Source organism: Chroicocephalus ridibundus, chromosome 16 (assembly GCF_963924245.1).
Source record: "Chroicocephalus ridibundus chromosome 16, bChrRid1.1, whole genome shotgun sequence".
In the NCBI taxonomy this organism is placed as follows: Eukaryota; Metazoa; Chordata; class Aves; order Charadriiformes; family Laridae; genus Chroicocephalus; species Chroicocephalus ridibundus.
In genome coordinates, this window is record NC_086299.1 from 10,582,823 (window position 1) to 10,596,842 (window position 14,020).

At 55.9% G+C, this 14,020-nt stretch overlaps 1 protein-coding gene across 1 annotated transcript in view; it reads left to right on the plus strand.

Moving 5' to 3' along the window:
* The window catches only part of CCDC30 (coiled-coil domain containing 30), a 53,206-nt gene extending 46,965 nt beyond the window's left edge, over nt 1-6,241 (plus strand). Inside the window, exons 20-25 of the mRNA XM_063353857.1 lie at nt 1,524-1,645; nt 2,755-2,896; nt 3,414-3,550; nt 3,845-3,959; nt 4,874-4,941; nt 5,679-6,241. Of these exons, the coding sequence (XP_063209927.1) occupies nt 1,524-1,645; nt 2,755-2,896; nt 3,414-3,550; nt 3,845-3,959; nt 4,874-4,941; nt 5,679-5,892 (798 nt within the window). The 3' untranslated portion in view covers nt 5,893-6,241. The remainder of the gene's footprint in view (nt 1-1,523; nt 1,646-2,754; nt 2,897-3,413; nt 3,551-3,844; nt 3,960-4,873; nt 4,942-5,678) is intronic.
* The last annotated feature ends 7,779 nt before the right edge of the window (nt 6,242-14,020 follow it).

Consider the following 14,020-nt stretch of genomic DNA (forward strand, 5'->3'; position numbering starts at 1 on the left):
TTCATGGTTGGAAAGGACCTTTGAGATCCTTGAGTCCAACCAAACAACCTACAATCTCTGCCACTAGAGCATGCCCTGAAGCGTCACATCTAGACGTTTCTTAAACACCTCTAGGGACGGTGACTCAACCCCCTCCCTGGGCAGGCTGTTCCAGTGCCTGACCACTCTGTCAGTAAAGTCATTCTTCCTGATATCTAACCTAAACCTCCCCTGCCGCAGCTTCAGCCCATTTCCTCTGGTCCTGTCATTATTCACCTGGGAGAAGAGGCCAACACCCACCTCTCTGCACCCTCCTTTCAGGGAGCTGTAGAGGGCAATGAGGTCTCCCCTCAGCCTCCTCTTCTCCAAGCTAACCATGCCCAGCTCCCTCAGCCTCTCCTCACATGCCCTGGTCTCCAGACCCCTCACCAGCCTGGTCGCTCTCCTCTGGACACGCTCCAGCACCTCAATGTCCCTCTTGTACAGAGGGGCCCAGAACTGAACACAGCACTCGAGGTGAGGCCTCACCAGTGCCGAGTACAGAGGCACCATCACTTCCCTGCTCCTGCTGGCCACGCTATTCCTGGCACAAGCCAGAATGCTGTTGGCCTTCTCGGCCACCTGGGCACACTGCTGGCTCATGTTCAGCTGGCTCCACCAGCACCCCCAGGTCCTTCTCTGCCGGGCAGCTTTCCAGCCACTCTGTCCCAAGCCTGTAGCGTTGCTTGGGGTTGTTGTGACCGAAATGCAGGACCCGGCACTTGGCCTTATTGAACGTCCTACAGCTGGCCTTGGCCCATCGATCCAGCCTGTCCAGGGCCCTCTGGAGAGCCTCCTACCCTCGAGCAGAGCAACTCTCCCACCCAACTTGGTGTCATCTGCAAACTTACTGAGGGTGCACTCAATCCCCTCATCCACATCATTGACAAAGATATTAAACAAAACCGGCCCCAAAACTGGGTCCTCCTCACCCAAGGTGCTGCTGGGCTGGTGACTGACTCCAGAGCCGACCACTGAGCTCTAGGGGAAACTGGGGCCATCCCGGTGTGAGATCTGTGCCTGGGAACTGCTGAAAGGGGGGTCAAATCCAGCCAGGTGCTGAGCCCTTGCAGATCCCACCATTTGTAGAGGAGCTGGAGAAAAAGCACCATCCCACCTTGCGTAGGTTTCCTGGGGATGCAGCTCTGAGGGCACCGGGGGAGGACTTGGTGGCTTCTTCTCCTCCCCCTTCCCCTTTTCCTGCAGAGCATAGAGCTTTTTGCAGGAAAACTTTGGCAGAGCCCGCTGTCTGGGGGGACGCGTTACCTTTGCCTGCCCCATAGAAGCCTACGGCTCCCCCAGCAGCACAGAAACCCACGCTCCCCCTTCTTCAAGGGGAGGCGGCAGTGGCCTTGGGGGGCAGAACGGATGGATATTATCTGTAGTGGGAACCGCCGGAATTTATGGCGGAGGAGCTCTGGATACCAGACGGAAAGGAGGCAGAGGGACCCCTACAGCTGAGGGGACACGCGCGCACACCCAAATAAAAAAGAGATGTTTTCCAGCACCTCCAGTGTCAGAAGGAGAACCAGAAGCTTTCAGAGCAACTTTCACTGCTGAAGGAGGAAAACAAAGCCCTTTACGAGGAAGGAATTCGTCTCCTGAACCAGAAGGATCTGTACGTCAGGTAACGAATGCAGCAGCAGGGGATGCGCGGACACAGAAAATCCTACCCGGGAGCTGCCGTTCACGTGCCCGGCAGCGACGCCGGATTTGACCGTTCTGTAGCCTTTCTCGTCTCTCCTGTCCGAGGCGTTTCGCACGGAGAGATCTGCCTTACCCCGACCCCCTCCCCGGCGTGCGATTGCGTTGCGCGTGGCCCGTCTGCTGGCCTGCTCTCCTCGGCGCAGCTTGAAGGCAGCGCGGAAAACCAAGTTGTGCCGAGGGAGGGCCGCGAGCGCCGCCGGCCCCGGGCTCCGGCGTGGGCAGAGACGCTCCCCGGAGCTGCTTGGTTCTCCCCGCAGCGCTTTTGATTTCATTTGAAGCATAGGTAGAGCCTTTTTGACGTGACTTTTAAGCAAATGTGGGCAAATATCGTGGTGGAGATTTCTCTTTTTTTTTTTTTTTAATATTATTTCCCCTTCTATCCCAACTGGATAAAAATAAGCAAGAACGCTGCCCGCGTGGGACAAGACTGAGGGGAAGAGCGATGATAAGCCTCAGTAGTGACAAATATTTAACCCCAGTGTCGCAGCTCTAGGAAGCGCCCGCTGAAGTAGCTTTTTCTGCAGCCTCTTTGCCCGCCCCTTGCTGTTCAGGATTCGCCTTTGTCTGCCTTTCCCCCCCCCCCATACACAAGTACCTCCCTTTAACCACCCACATCCCCACCCAAATACACATCTTCCCCTTTCCCTGTTCCTTCCAGTTTTGGTGACTTTATAACTCTGGTATAAAGAGCCGAGAGGGCCGAGCACCAGGAGTTGTAAAGCCGGGGGCGGTTTTGGGAATGTTTTGGGTCCTTTTCCCTCAATCGCTTTCCATTCGGTTGACGCTTAACACTGTAACCTCTGCAATAACCGCCCCCCCCCCCCCCAGCCCCAAATTGATCAGGAAAGTCCAGGTGCTCATTCCGCCTTTGGCTGCGCTTCCAAAAAGGAGCTGGGGAGCTGGAGATGGCCGGGGCTCCCAGTTCAGGCTTCAAAGGTCCTGAATAAATACAGGAGGTCTCCTGCCTTGCTCTTGACCCAGAAGACGGAAGCATTTCACAGCCCGGTGTTTGTCTCTCTGCCTCCCCAGGAAATACAACGAAACGCAGCTCCGCCACAAGGACAAGATCCGCAGAGCCAAGGAGACCTTCATCCACGAGGTGAAGCAACGGGACAGCAGGATCAAGCAGCTTGAAAACGAGCTCAGCGAGTCAAAGCTCCAAGTGGAAAAGGTGAGAGAACACATCGAGGGAAGGCAGGGGAGCAGGGTACGGCGTCGCCGGAGCGTCCCTTCTTCCAAAAAGAAAGGCGGTTTAGGAAAAAAGGACGTGAGGTTTAGGAAGAGCTGGTTTTGCAGGCGATGGGGATGGCACGACCAGACCGTCGGAGCACGGAGAGCTCTGCCGACGCTGCCCCGGGAAACCGCTGGCAGTGCTAAGGGCCACCAGCCCCCGTCCTCGTAGGAACAAAAAGCCGAAAGGAAATTCCCGGCTCAGGTTTGCCCTCGGGGCAGCCCGTGTCCTCGAATCCCCCTCAGAAACTGCCTGAGCTCCATCTTCTTTTGCCTCACAAATATTACTGCTGGGAAGTGACTCAAAAAGCCTCTTTTGTACATCAAATAGTGTGTTGCCTCTAGGAGTGAGCGCGTTGGGCGGCCGCCCCTTTGGTCAAGCGCTCTGAGGTTTACGGGGAGGGGGAAGAGCGGAGCGTGAACCCCTGGCCGTTATTTCCTTCTGCGACGCTGCGCAGGGCAAGGTGCTGATCGCGCAGATCACTGCCGAGAATGAGAAATTACTCCAGGAAAGACGACGGCTCCTCCAGAAGATAACGGAGCAAGAGGAGACCCCTTGGAGCAACCGCTCCACGATGGCCACCCTGCAGAGCAGGTAGGCACTTAAACGATCCCCGCACCTCTGGGAGCCCGCCGCTTCCCAGCCTTTCTCTGGTTTTATGCCTGTTTCTCTTAAGAATTCCAGAGGAAAGCCTGAGCTGTGCCCCAGTCACTAGCGCTGTGGCTTTTAATCGCGGTGGGATGTAATTAGCCCCTTTCCCCGTCAAAGCCCTCGGCATCCAGCTGAAGGCCGTGGAGCCCAAAGGCTCTGAAGTTGAAAATGCCTTTTTGAAAACGTAGCGTGGCCAGAAGGAAAATAACCTGTGCCTTGTATGTGTGACGTGCTCAGAGGGAAGATGCCGGACGAGGAGAACGTGCGGCTGCACGAGAGCAAACTCCAGCACTGCGGCCACGCGCCCGCCTCGCAGCGCGCGCCCAGGAGCCTGCAGGCTCCCAACACGGAGGTGAGACTCGGCGAGGGCTCGGTCTCAGCAGAGAGGCTGCAGGAGCCGATGTCTCCTGCGAGGGCGGGTTGGTGTTTGTAGCTGCAGCCCAGGGTACCGGAGAAGAGCCGAACGGATCCTTCGGTTGGGATGGAAAGGGGCACCGAACACACACGGCTTTGTCGGTGAGGAGGGACTTCGGGGAGCTGGAAGCTCGATACGCTTCCGTAACCAGCTCCATCCCCCAGCTGCTGCGCGATGAGATCCTTTTGCACAAGGAGAGAAGTTTCACTTTGGCTCTTTTGCCGATGTAGAGTTGTTAAAAGACCTTTGTTTTAAAGTTAGCTTTAAAATTTAGGAGAAATAACCCAGCGGAGTGGGGTTGGGAATGTTACTGCAGTGAGCCAAAAATCTTCAGAGCGAGCTGACGGATAATGTCGGCTGCGTTGAGCTGAATGCGCCTTCCCTAAAAACTCCGTTTCGGATTGACCGAGTTAGTGGAGAACTTTGGGGGGAGAAAGGGAGAAAAATCAAAGAAAATCAAAGAAAGATTGTGTTTCAACCACTCTTCAAATAAAACAGGTGGATTTGGAAGTTTATCGGTACACTTTGAAGTTTGGAGGCCTCCCAGTTTGGGTGGAAATGGGCTGTTAAGGATGAAAGCGCTGTCTGGGGCCTGGCAGGAAGAGCTGGTCGCGTGTTCCGCCACGTTTAATTTCTTTCTCTTGATTTCACCCGGGCTAGTTAGGATTTGGGTTTTTTTTGTTTAAATTCAGACCCGAAGGACAAATCTATGATTAGTACCTCCGTGGGGCCGGAGTTCTTGGGGGAAACTGTCGGTGGAGCCGGGGGCTCTTTGAAGGCCAGGACTGTACGTTGAAATTCGGGGGCTGACTTGCGCCTCCTCCTCTGAAAGTCTCTGTTCCTCCTTCCAGGACACGAAGAGCGTTAACTTCTCCGAACGCCAACTACAGAGTAAGGTGTTGCCATCTCCCCGTGCCAGGTACCGTGGGGTAAAAGGAGGAGGCAGGGAATGCCTCTCTGCGTGCGGTGAGGGAGAAGTTGAGCATTTTGGCTGCTCCACCATGTGCTTTCACCTCCGAGTGTCTTTCTTTTTTAGTGTGGCTTTTTTTTTTTTTTTTTCTTTTTGTCAAATTATGTGGCAAATGGGATTAAAAAGACTCTGTGTAACTAATGGGGTGGAGAAGTAAAATTTTCAAGATACGTTGCGGGGATTTAGAACTGGGGGATTTGGAAATGAGCTCGGTGCCCCGTGGTTCTGGAGGAGTGTCTTTACGCGAGAGGTTAGGAGGCTCGGAGGACCGCTGCGGCCCGCAGCTGCGTGACCCACCTCCCAGGCCGTGGGGCAGGAGGGGACCTGAGCTACTTCTCCACCGGTGTAAGCCAGGAGCGCCACGGCGTGTGCCAAAACGGGCAAGGGGAAGGCAGAGAGACTCTGCAGCTCTGGTCTCTGCTTGGCGGAGACGCAGCACGGCGGGTTTGGTTACAGCCTCGGGTGCTGTCGAAGGTGACGGAGAGTCTGAGCAGGTTCTGGGGTAGATGAGGGCCATCCGCTGCTTGGCTGGAGGAAGAGTATCGGAGCCTTATTCCAAGCGAAAGGCGTTGACCATGGCCCTGCGCTGCCTCACCGAGACGTTGGGAGGAGCGCTGGGGCTGCGCAGGTGGCGGAGGCTCAGACAGAGTTTGCAGAATGACTTAAGAGACAAAATTTGTTTTCAGCTTCCCGTCCCGAGAACCACCGGACTCTCTCAGCACCCTGAAGGCCACGCAAGACACGAAGCCTGAAGGAGAAGCTGAAAGCCAAGACTCATCCTTTTGCTTGTCGCCCTCTCAGCCTTCAGAGATTGGGTACTTAAATGTAGCTTCGCCTGGAGACACCACAGCGTCGCAGCTGCAGGAGGAGAGTCGGAGCATCAGCTCTGAGAACTTCTAAATGGGGAAAAATATTTGTAAAAAATATTAGCTGGACTGCAAGGTTTTGGGCTCCTGTTGCCATGGGATGACAAGGACTGCAGGGGAAGAACTGCCACGTTGACTGGTGATTTCTGTGGTATGTTTCCGCTAAATTATTCAGCAACTTTTTTTTCAACTTACTCAACTGTAAATGAGTGTTTGTGTCATCCCAGATCCACCTGGGGGCCGCAATTTGTAGATAAACCCAGTAAAGTGGAAGAGGGGTGGGGTGAAGTGTGTCTTCACCTGAACCCTAATTCATTGTCTGGTCAAAAACTAGAAGTTTTGTAAATAAAACTGAAAGAAGTTCCCTTCCGTGCTTCCTGATCCCGACCCCTCCCTGCCATGTGCCCACTTTTCTCCATTCCACTCGGTCTGTGCACGTGAAGGGAGATGGAGCGGACGAGGGCAACGTTATAGGAACATGCGTGGAGAAGAAAGGAGGGGACCTGAAGATCCAGAGGAGGAAGGAGAGCAGATCTCGAATGCTTCCTGCCAGTGATGGTCTGTGAGGGTGCCTGGGTGGGAGTGGAAGGGATGGGATCCTGCGTAACGGGGGCGTAGGAGGGCATCTGTGTATGCCAAGATGGAAGCAGGAAGGATCAGTGTGAGCTGTGGGGAAGAGAAGGGATCTGAACACACGTGAGTGGGGATGGAAGAGAGCTGTGCCCCCTCGGGAGGACGTGGGATGAACAGGAATCGGAGTTGGCGTCAGAGGAACCAAGGAACTCTGAGTGCTCGGAGAAGGAAGGGGAGAGGTCCTCAAAAAGAATGAATCAGCCTCGAGGGTCTCTGAGTGCGCCAGGAGGGGGACGGAGGGGATGAGAACGGGCGCAGAGGGCCATGGTGGGGATAAGGGCGGTCCCCAAGGGGCAGAGAGCAGATCTCCCAAGGGAGGGAACAGAGGATCTGTCTCTGAGGAGAAGGAAGAGGATGTGAGCACACGTAGAATCATAGACTTGTGTTGGTTGGAAGAGACCTTTAAGGTCAAGTCCAACCGTTAACCCAGCAGTGCCAAGTCACCGCTACCCCGTGTCCCTCAGCACCGCGTCTGCCCGGCTTTTAAATCCCTCCAGGGATGGCGACTCCACCACTGCCCCGGGCAGCCTGTTCCGATGCTTGACGACCCTTTCAGTGAAGAAATTGTTCCCAATATCCATCCTAAACCTTCCCTGGCACAACTTGAGGCCGTTTCCTCTTGTCCCGTCGCCTGTTCCTTGGGAGAAGAGCCCGACCCCCCCTGGCTACCCCCTCCTTTCAGGGAGCTGCAGAGAGCGAGAAGGTCTCCCCTCAGCCTCCTCTTCTCCAGGCTGAACACCCCCAGCTCCCTCAGCCGCCCCTCATGAGACTTGTGCTCCAAACCCCTCACCAGCTCCCTCGCCCTTCTCTGGACACGCTCCAGCCCCTCAGTGTCTCTTTTGTGGTGAGGGGCCCAAAAGTGGACACAGCCCTCGCGGTGGGGCCTCGCCAGTGCCGGGTAGAGGGGGACGGTCACTGCCCCACTCCTGCTGGCCACGCTGTGTTGTATTTCCAGCGGACATCTGGGAAGTTGAAGTCCCCCAGGAGAACAAGCGGTTGCGATTGTGAGGCTTCTCCCAGCTGCTCATAGAGTATTTCGTCTGCCTCTTGATCCTGGTTGGGTGGTCTATAACAGACTCCCACCATGCTGTCAGCCTGGCTGGCCTTCCCCCTGGTTCTTGCCCATAAACGCTCGGCCCTGCCATCACCATCGTCAAGCTCAGGACAACCAAAACACTCCCGAACGCGCAGGGCCGCTCCGCCGCCTCTCCTTCCTGGCCTGTCCCTTCTGAGGAGTTTACAGCCATCCGTCAGTTGAGGTTTATTCAAAACCTACTTGGCTCCAACCGCGATTCCAAAACAAGTGTGGGGTTTTTTTTTCTTCTTAAATCTGCCACGCTCTTCTGTAGCCGTGCGGAGATCCAGTGTTAAAGATATTTGCCTGCAATTTGTCTTCTTGATCTCCATTCAGGTTACTGCTTATACTCGTCTCAAAACAATTACAAATGCCCTTTTCCCAAGGCACACGGTCCCCTGCAGCTACAGGTTCTCCGCTTGTCCTACGCTCCTGAAACTTAAATTATCTTTGGGATTTTTTTATTTTCAACTTGACTCTTTTTCACCCTTCAAGTCTCCTAATCTTGTTTCTCCAGAGGGTACTGGTTCGGCCCTCGGACTGTTGTTACCTGCGGTTGCTCTTCCATGTGGGTGGCGATGAGGTGGCAACACGCAGCCCAAGGGTAATCAAAAGAGACTTTGGGGCCTTCGGAAGGTCAATAAGGGAATTTGGGGGGCAGGCGATCTTTTCTTCTCTTCCCCCAGCTATAGGCAGTGACGCTGAAAGAAGCAGACATGCTCAGTCCGTCAATACGTGGCTCCGTGGCTGGTGTCACTGCCACAATTTTGGATTTTTTGACAACGGGATGGCCTACACGGCACCGGGCTTGTTGGCATCGGATGGGGTTCTTTCTGCAAGGGGGAAGAGGGTGTTTGCTCCTGCGCTGGGGGGGGCTCATTGACCGAGCTTTGAACTAGGCTTGTCGGGGGAGGGGGATATTATCGGGCTTGCTCGTGACAAGCCAATGGATGACACTCCAAGGTCTGAGGGCTGGGTCGCTAGCGAAGGCCCTCGACCTGTTGCTCTGGGACGTGCTGGGTGCGCTGCAGCACACTCAGAGTCTGATGGAGACAAGCCAGGGTCTCCTGAGGCAATAGGAACCAGGGAGTCACAGCTGAAACACCTCGAAGGAAGACCACCTGAAGAGCAGCAGGTAGGAAATCCAGCCGCTCCGGCCGGTGAGACAGCTTCATCGGGGCCCAGCCGAGGTGCCTCTATGCAAACACACGTAGTGTGGGGAACAAGCAGGAGCAGTTAGAGACGTGCGCAGGCCTCCAGGACTATGATCTCATTGGCATCATGGAGATGTGGTGGGATGGCTCCTATGACTGGAGCGTTGGAATGGAGGGATACAGGCTCTTCAGGAAGGACAGGCAGGGGAGACGAGGAGGGGATGTTGCCCTCTATGTCAGTGAGCAGCTGGAGTGCATGGAACTCCACCTGGGGATGGATGAAGAGCCAACGGACAGCTTATGGGTCAAGATTAAAGGGAACGCAGGGGCAGGTGATGTTACAGTGGGGGTCTGCTACAGGCCACCCGCCCAGAATGACGGAGCGGATGAGGCCCTCCATAGACAGGTAGGAGCAGCATCATGTTCACAGACCCTCATGGGGGACTTCAACCACCCCAATATCTATTGGAATGACAATGCAGCGGGGCACAAGAAATCCAGGAAGTTCTTGGAATGCGTCGATGACCACTTTCTTCTTCAAATGGTAGAGAAGCCAACAAGGAGAGGAACTATGCTGGACCTTATCCTTACCAACAAGGAGGGGCTGGTGGGGAATGTGAAGCTCAAGGGCAGCCTTGGCTGCAGTGACCGTGAGATGGTAGAGTTTAGGATCCATAGGGCAGCGAGGAGGGTGTGCAGCAAACTCACAGCCCTGGGCTTCAGGAGAGCAGACATATTATAGAATATGAAATATTCTATAAACGGCTGGGAGAAGTCTCAAGATCGCGAGCTCTTGTCCTCGTGGGGGACTTCAATTTGCCGGACATCTGCTGGGAATACAATACAGCAGGGAGGGAACAGTCTAGAAGGTTCCTGGAATGTGCTGGGGATAACTTCCTGACACAGCTGGTGAGAGAGCCAACTAGGGAAGGTGCCCTGCTGGATCTGTGGTTTGTAAGCAGGGAAGGTCTTGTGGGGGATGTGACGGTTGGAGGCTGTCTTGGGAACAGTGACCATGAAATGATAGAGTTTTCGATTCTGCGAGAAGCGAGGAGGGGGGTCAGCAGAACTGCTACCTTGGACTTCCGGAGGGCGGACTTTGGGCTTTTCAGGAGCCTGGTTGACAAAGTCCCCTGGGAGGCAGTGCTCCAGGGCAAAGGAGCCCAGGAAGCCTGGGTGATTTTCAAGAAGGAAGTCTTAAAGGCGCAGGAGCAGGCTGTCCCCATGTGCCAGAAGACAAGCCGTCGGGGAAAAAGGCCGGCCTGGCTAAACAGGGAGCTAGTGTTGCAACTTCGGGAAAAAAAGAGGATCTATGGCCTCTGGAAGGAAGGGCAGGCCACTCAAGACGACTACAAAGAGGTAGTTAAGCTATGTAGGGAAAAAATCAGGAGGGCCAAAGCCCAGCTGGAGCTAAACCTGGCTTCTGTTGTCAAGGACAACAAAAAAAGCTTCTATAAATATATTAGCAATAAGAAGAGGACTAAGGATTATCTCTGTCCTCTAGTAGATGGGGCCGGCAACATAGTGACCAAGGATGAGGAAAAGGCTGAGGTATTTAATGCAGTCTTTGCCTCAGTCTTCAGCAGTAGGACCAGTTGTTCCCTGAGCACCCAGACCCCTGAGCTAGAAGACAGGGATGGGGAGCAGAATGAAGCCCCTCTAATCCAAAGGGAAACGGTGAGGGACCTGCTTCAGCACCTGGAGGTGCACAAATCTATGGGGCCGGATGGGATCCACCCAAGGGTATTGAAAGAGCTGGCGGAGGTGCTCATCAGGCCACTTGGTATCATTTATGAGCAGTCCTGGACAACCGGGGAGGTCCCAGCTGACTGGAGGTTAGCAAATGTGACACCCATCCACAAGAAGGGCCGGAAGGAGGATCCGGGGAACTACAGGCCAGTCAGTCTGACCTCGGTGCCTGGGAAGGTGATGGAACAGATCCTCCTCAGTGCCATTACACGGCACATGCAGGAGAACAGGGTGATCAGGCCCAGTCAGCATGGGTTTGTGAAGGGCAGGTCATGCCTATCAAACCTAATATCCTTCTATGATAAGGTGACCCACTTGGTGGATGAGGGAAAAGCTGTGGATGTTATCTACTTGGAATTTTGCAAAGCTTTTGACACTGTTTCCCACAGCATTCTCCTGGAGAAACTGGCTGCTCATGGCCTGGACAGGTGTACTCTTCGCTGGGTAAAAAACTGGCTGGATGGCCGTGCCCAGAGAGTGGTGGTAAATGGAGTTAAATCCAGTTGGTGTCCGGTCACAAGTGGTGTCCCCCAGGGCTCGGTGCTGGGGCCGGTTCTCTTTAATATCTTTATCAATGATCTGGATGAAGGGATTGAATGCACCCTCAGTAAGTTCGCAGACGACACTAAGCTGGGCGGGCGTGTTGATCTGCTTGAGGGTAGGTTGGCTCTGCAGAGGGATCTGGACAGGCTGGACCGATGGGCTGAGACCAATGGTATGAGGTTCAACAAGGCCAAGTGCCGGGTCCTGCACTTGGGTCACAACAACCCCATGCAGCGCTACAGGATTGGGGCAGAATGGCTTGAAAGCAGCTCGACAGAAAAGGACTTGGGAGTGTTGGTTGACAGCCGGCTGAACATGAGCCAGCAGTGTGCCCAGGTGGCCAAGAAGGCCAACAGCATCCTGGCCTGTATCAGCAATAGTGTGGTGAGCCGGACTAGGGAAGTGATCATCCCCCTGTACTCGGCACTGGTGAGGCCCCACCTCGAGTACTGCGTTCAGTTTTGGGCCCCTCGCTACAAGAGGGACATTGAGGTGTTGGAGCGTGTCCAGAGAAGGGCTACAAAGCTGGTGAGGGGCCTGGAGGACAAACCTTATGAAGAACGACTGAGGGAGCTGGGGTTGTTTAGCCTGGAGAAGAGGAGGCTGAGGGGAGACCTTATCACCCTCTACAACTACCTGAAAGGAGGTTGTGGAGAGATGGGGGCTGACCTCTTCTCCCTGGTGACAAGTGATAGGACGAGGGGAAACGGGTTCAAGTTACGTCAGGGGAGGTTTAGATTGGATATTAGGAGACATTTTTTCACTGAAAGGGTTATTAAACATTGGAATAGGCTGCCCAGGGAGGTGGTGGATTCACCATCCCTGGAGGTGTTTAAAAAAAGGGTAGATGGGGCACTTAGGGACATGGTTTAGAAGTGGCTCTTGTCAGGGCAGGCTAAAGGTTGGACTCGATGATCTTAAAGGTCCCTTCCAACCTCAACAATTCTATGATTCTATGATTCTATGATTCTATGACTTTTCCCTGAAGAGGGATCCGCTGGGTAGGGTTCCATGGGCTAAAGCCCTGGAGGGAGAGGGGCCCAAGGAAGCTGGAGAGTATTCGAGAGTCACCTCCTCCAAGCTCAGGAGTGATGCATCCCAACAAAGAAGAAGTCGGGCAAAAATGCCAGGAGGCCGGCGTGGATGAACAAGGAGCGCCTGGACAAGCTCAAAAGCAAAAAGGAGGCCCACGGAGGGAGGAAGCAAGGACAGGTAGCCGGGGAGGAACACAGGGAAACTGTCCCACGGCCAGGAACCAGCTTAGGCGACGAGCTAAAGCCCGTGCACGCAGAGAGGTTCTGAGCACCCGGGCCCCTGTGCCCCGCCGGCTTCTGCCCCCAGCCCCGGCCAGCGCCACATGATGTCACTGAGCCATTCATGACATCAGCACTCGCGTGCACTAAGCCTGGGGCACTGGCGCAGGCCCTACCCACCGTACTTGGTGGTGCTGGTGGAGCTGGTCTCTGTTGGTGCTGGTGCTACCGCTGTTGCTGGTGGTACTGGTGGAGGTGCTGGTGGGGCTGGTGCTGCTGGCACTGCTGCTGGAGGTGGGACACCCTGGTCAGCGGGACACCTCCTGTCTCCCCACGGCTCCCCGTCCCACATTTCCCCGCGTCGGGGACGAGCCCAGGCGTGGGGGGCTGCTCTCGCCACCGCTCGGCTCCCGGCAGCTGCTTCGCAGCCCCGAGGAGAAGGCGGAGGCGGGTGGGCGACAGCGGTGGGCTGCTTGGCCAGGTGGAGAGGAGCAGGGAAGGAGGTGGGCCGGGAGGAGCTGCAGCCGCGGAGTACTCCGAATTCCTCGGTGAGCTGTCTGCAGGAGGAGGTCGGGCAGGAGGAGCTGCCATCATGGAGCACTCTGCCTTCCTCCATGAGCTCTCTGCATACCTGGCGGATTTCACAAAGAAGTGTAAGTGCTGCCAGAGGGATGGCGGGGAACTCGCAGACACCTTCCCGGCGTGGATGGGAGGACGCCCTGGTGCAAAGCCTTCTCGTGACTTCCATGTCCCAGCTCGCCCCCTTTTCCAAATGGGGACCCAGGCAAGGAAGCAATGGGACAGGAACCCCTCAGGGAGCGGCGTGATCCTGTCAAAAGGGAGGGCTGGGAGATCGTGGTGGTTGGAAAGGGCTGAGACCGTCCCAGGAAGCCTGACTGCATGGGATGAGGAGTCCAAGCCAGGCACGGGTAGCACACGCCTGCGCAGACGGCATGCCTGGCTGGCAGGACGTGTCCCAGAGGGGCAGCCGTGAAGAGCTTCTTGGTCTTGTGCTTCCAGCGGCTCGTATCCAGCGCCTGGTCTCCCGAGGCCGTCTTTCTCCCGCCCGGATGAGTGGCCTTGGCGTCACGGGAGAAGCGAGGACAATGAGAGGGACCGCAGCAGGTGCCATGAGGTGAGCGAGACCCTTGGGCCGCACCTGAGCTCACGGCCGTCTCCTCCTGGGTTTGGCTTGAGGGCATTTCCCAGCCCAGAGACAGCCCTGGCGCAGAACTGCCTCGTGCTGCCCGCGCGGGGCTGGCCCGTGGGCACCCGCTGAAGAACAGGCTCCTGCTGTTCTCACGCAAGCTCCTGGTGCGGTGTGTTTGCAGCGAGCTGCCAGCAGTGGAGGAGAGCCGGGCAGAGAAACGCAGGGGAGCGGAAGAGACGGAGCGTCGTGAAGTCAAGCTCCCTGCTCTGGACGTTCCGATGGGAGCAGAAGCGGTAGGTGGTACAGGTGGACGTAGTGATGGTATCCCGTGTAGGAAGATATGGCTCTACGGAGAGGGTATCCTCAAAGGCACCCCCTACACGCCGGAGGTGGCCACGCCATCACTCCTCCTGGCTCTTCCTTTCCCTCTGGGCAGTGACTCCATCTGTTCACACCACACTTGGCTTCCAGGTGGACCCTCCTGGTTCCCCAGCTCCTGCCCCAGGGTCTCTGCCGGGGGCACTTCTCCTCCCGGCGGGTTTCCCACGTGGGCTGGGGGACCGCAGAGAAGCGCTGGCTGCTCTAGTGCTCCCTCCCAGGAGAGA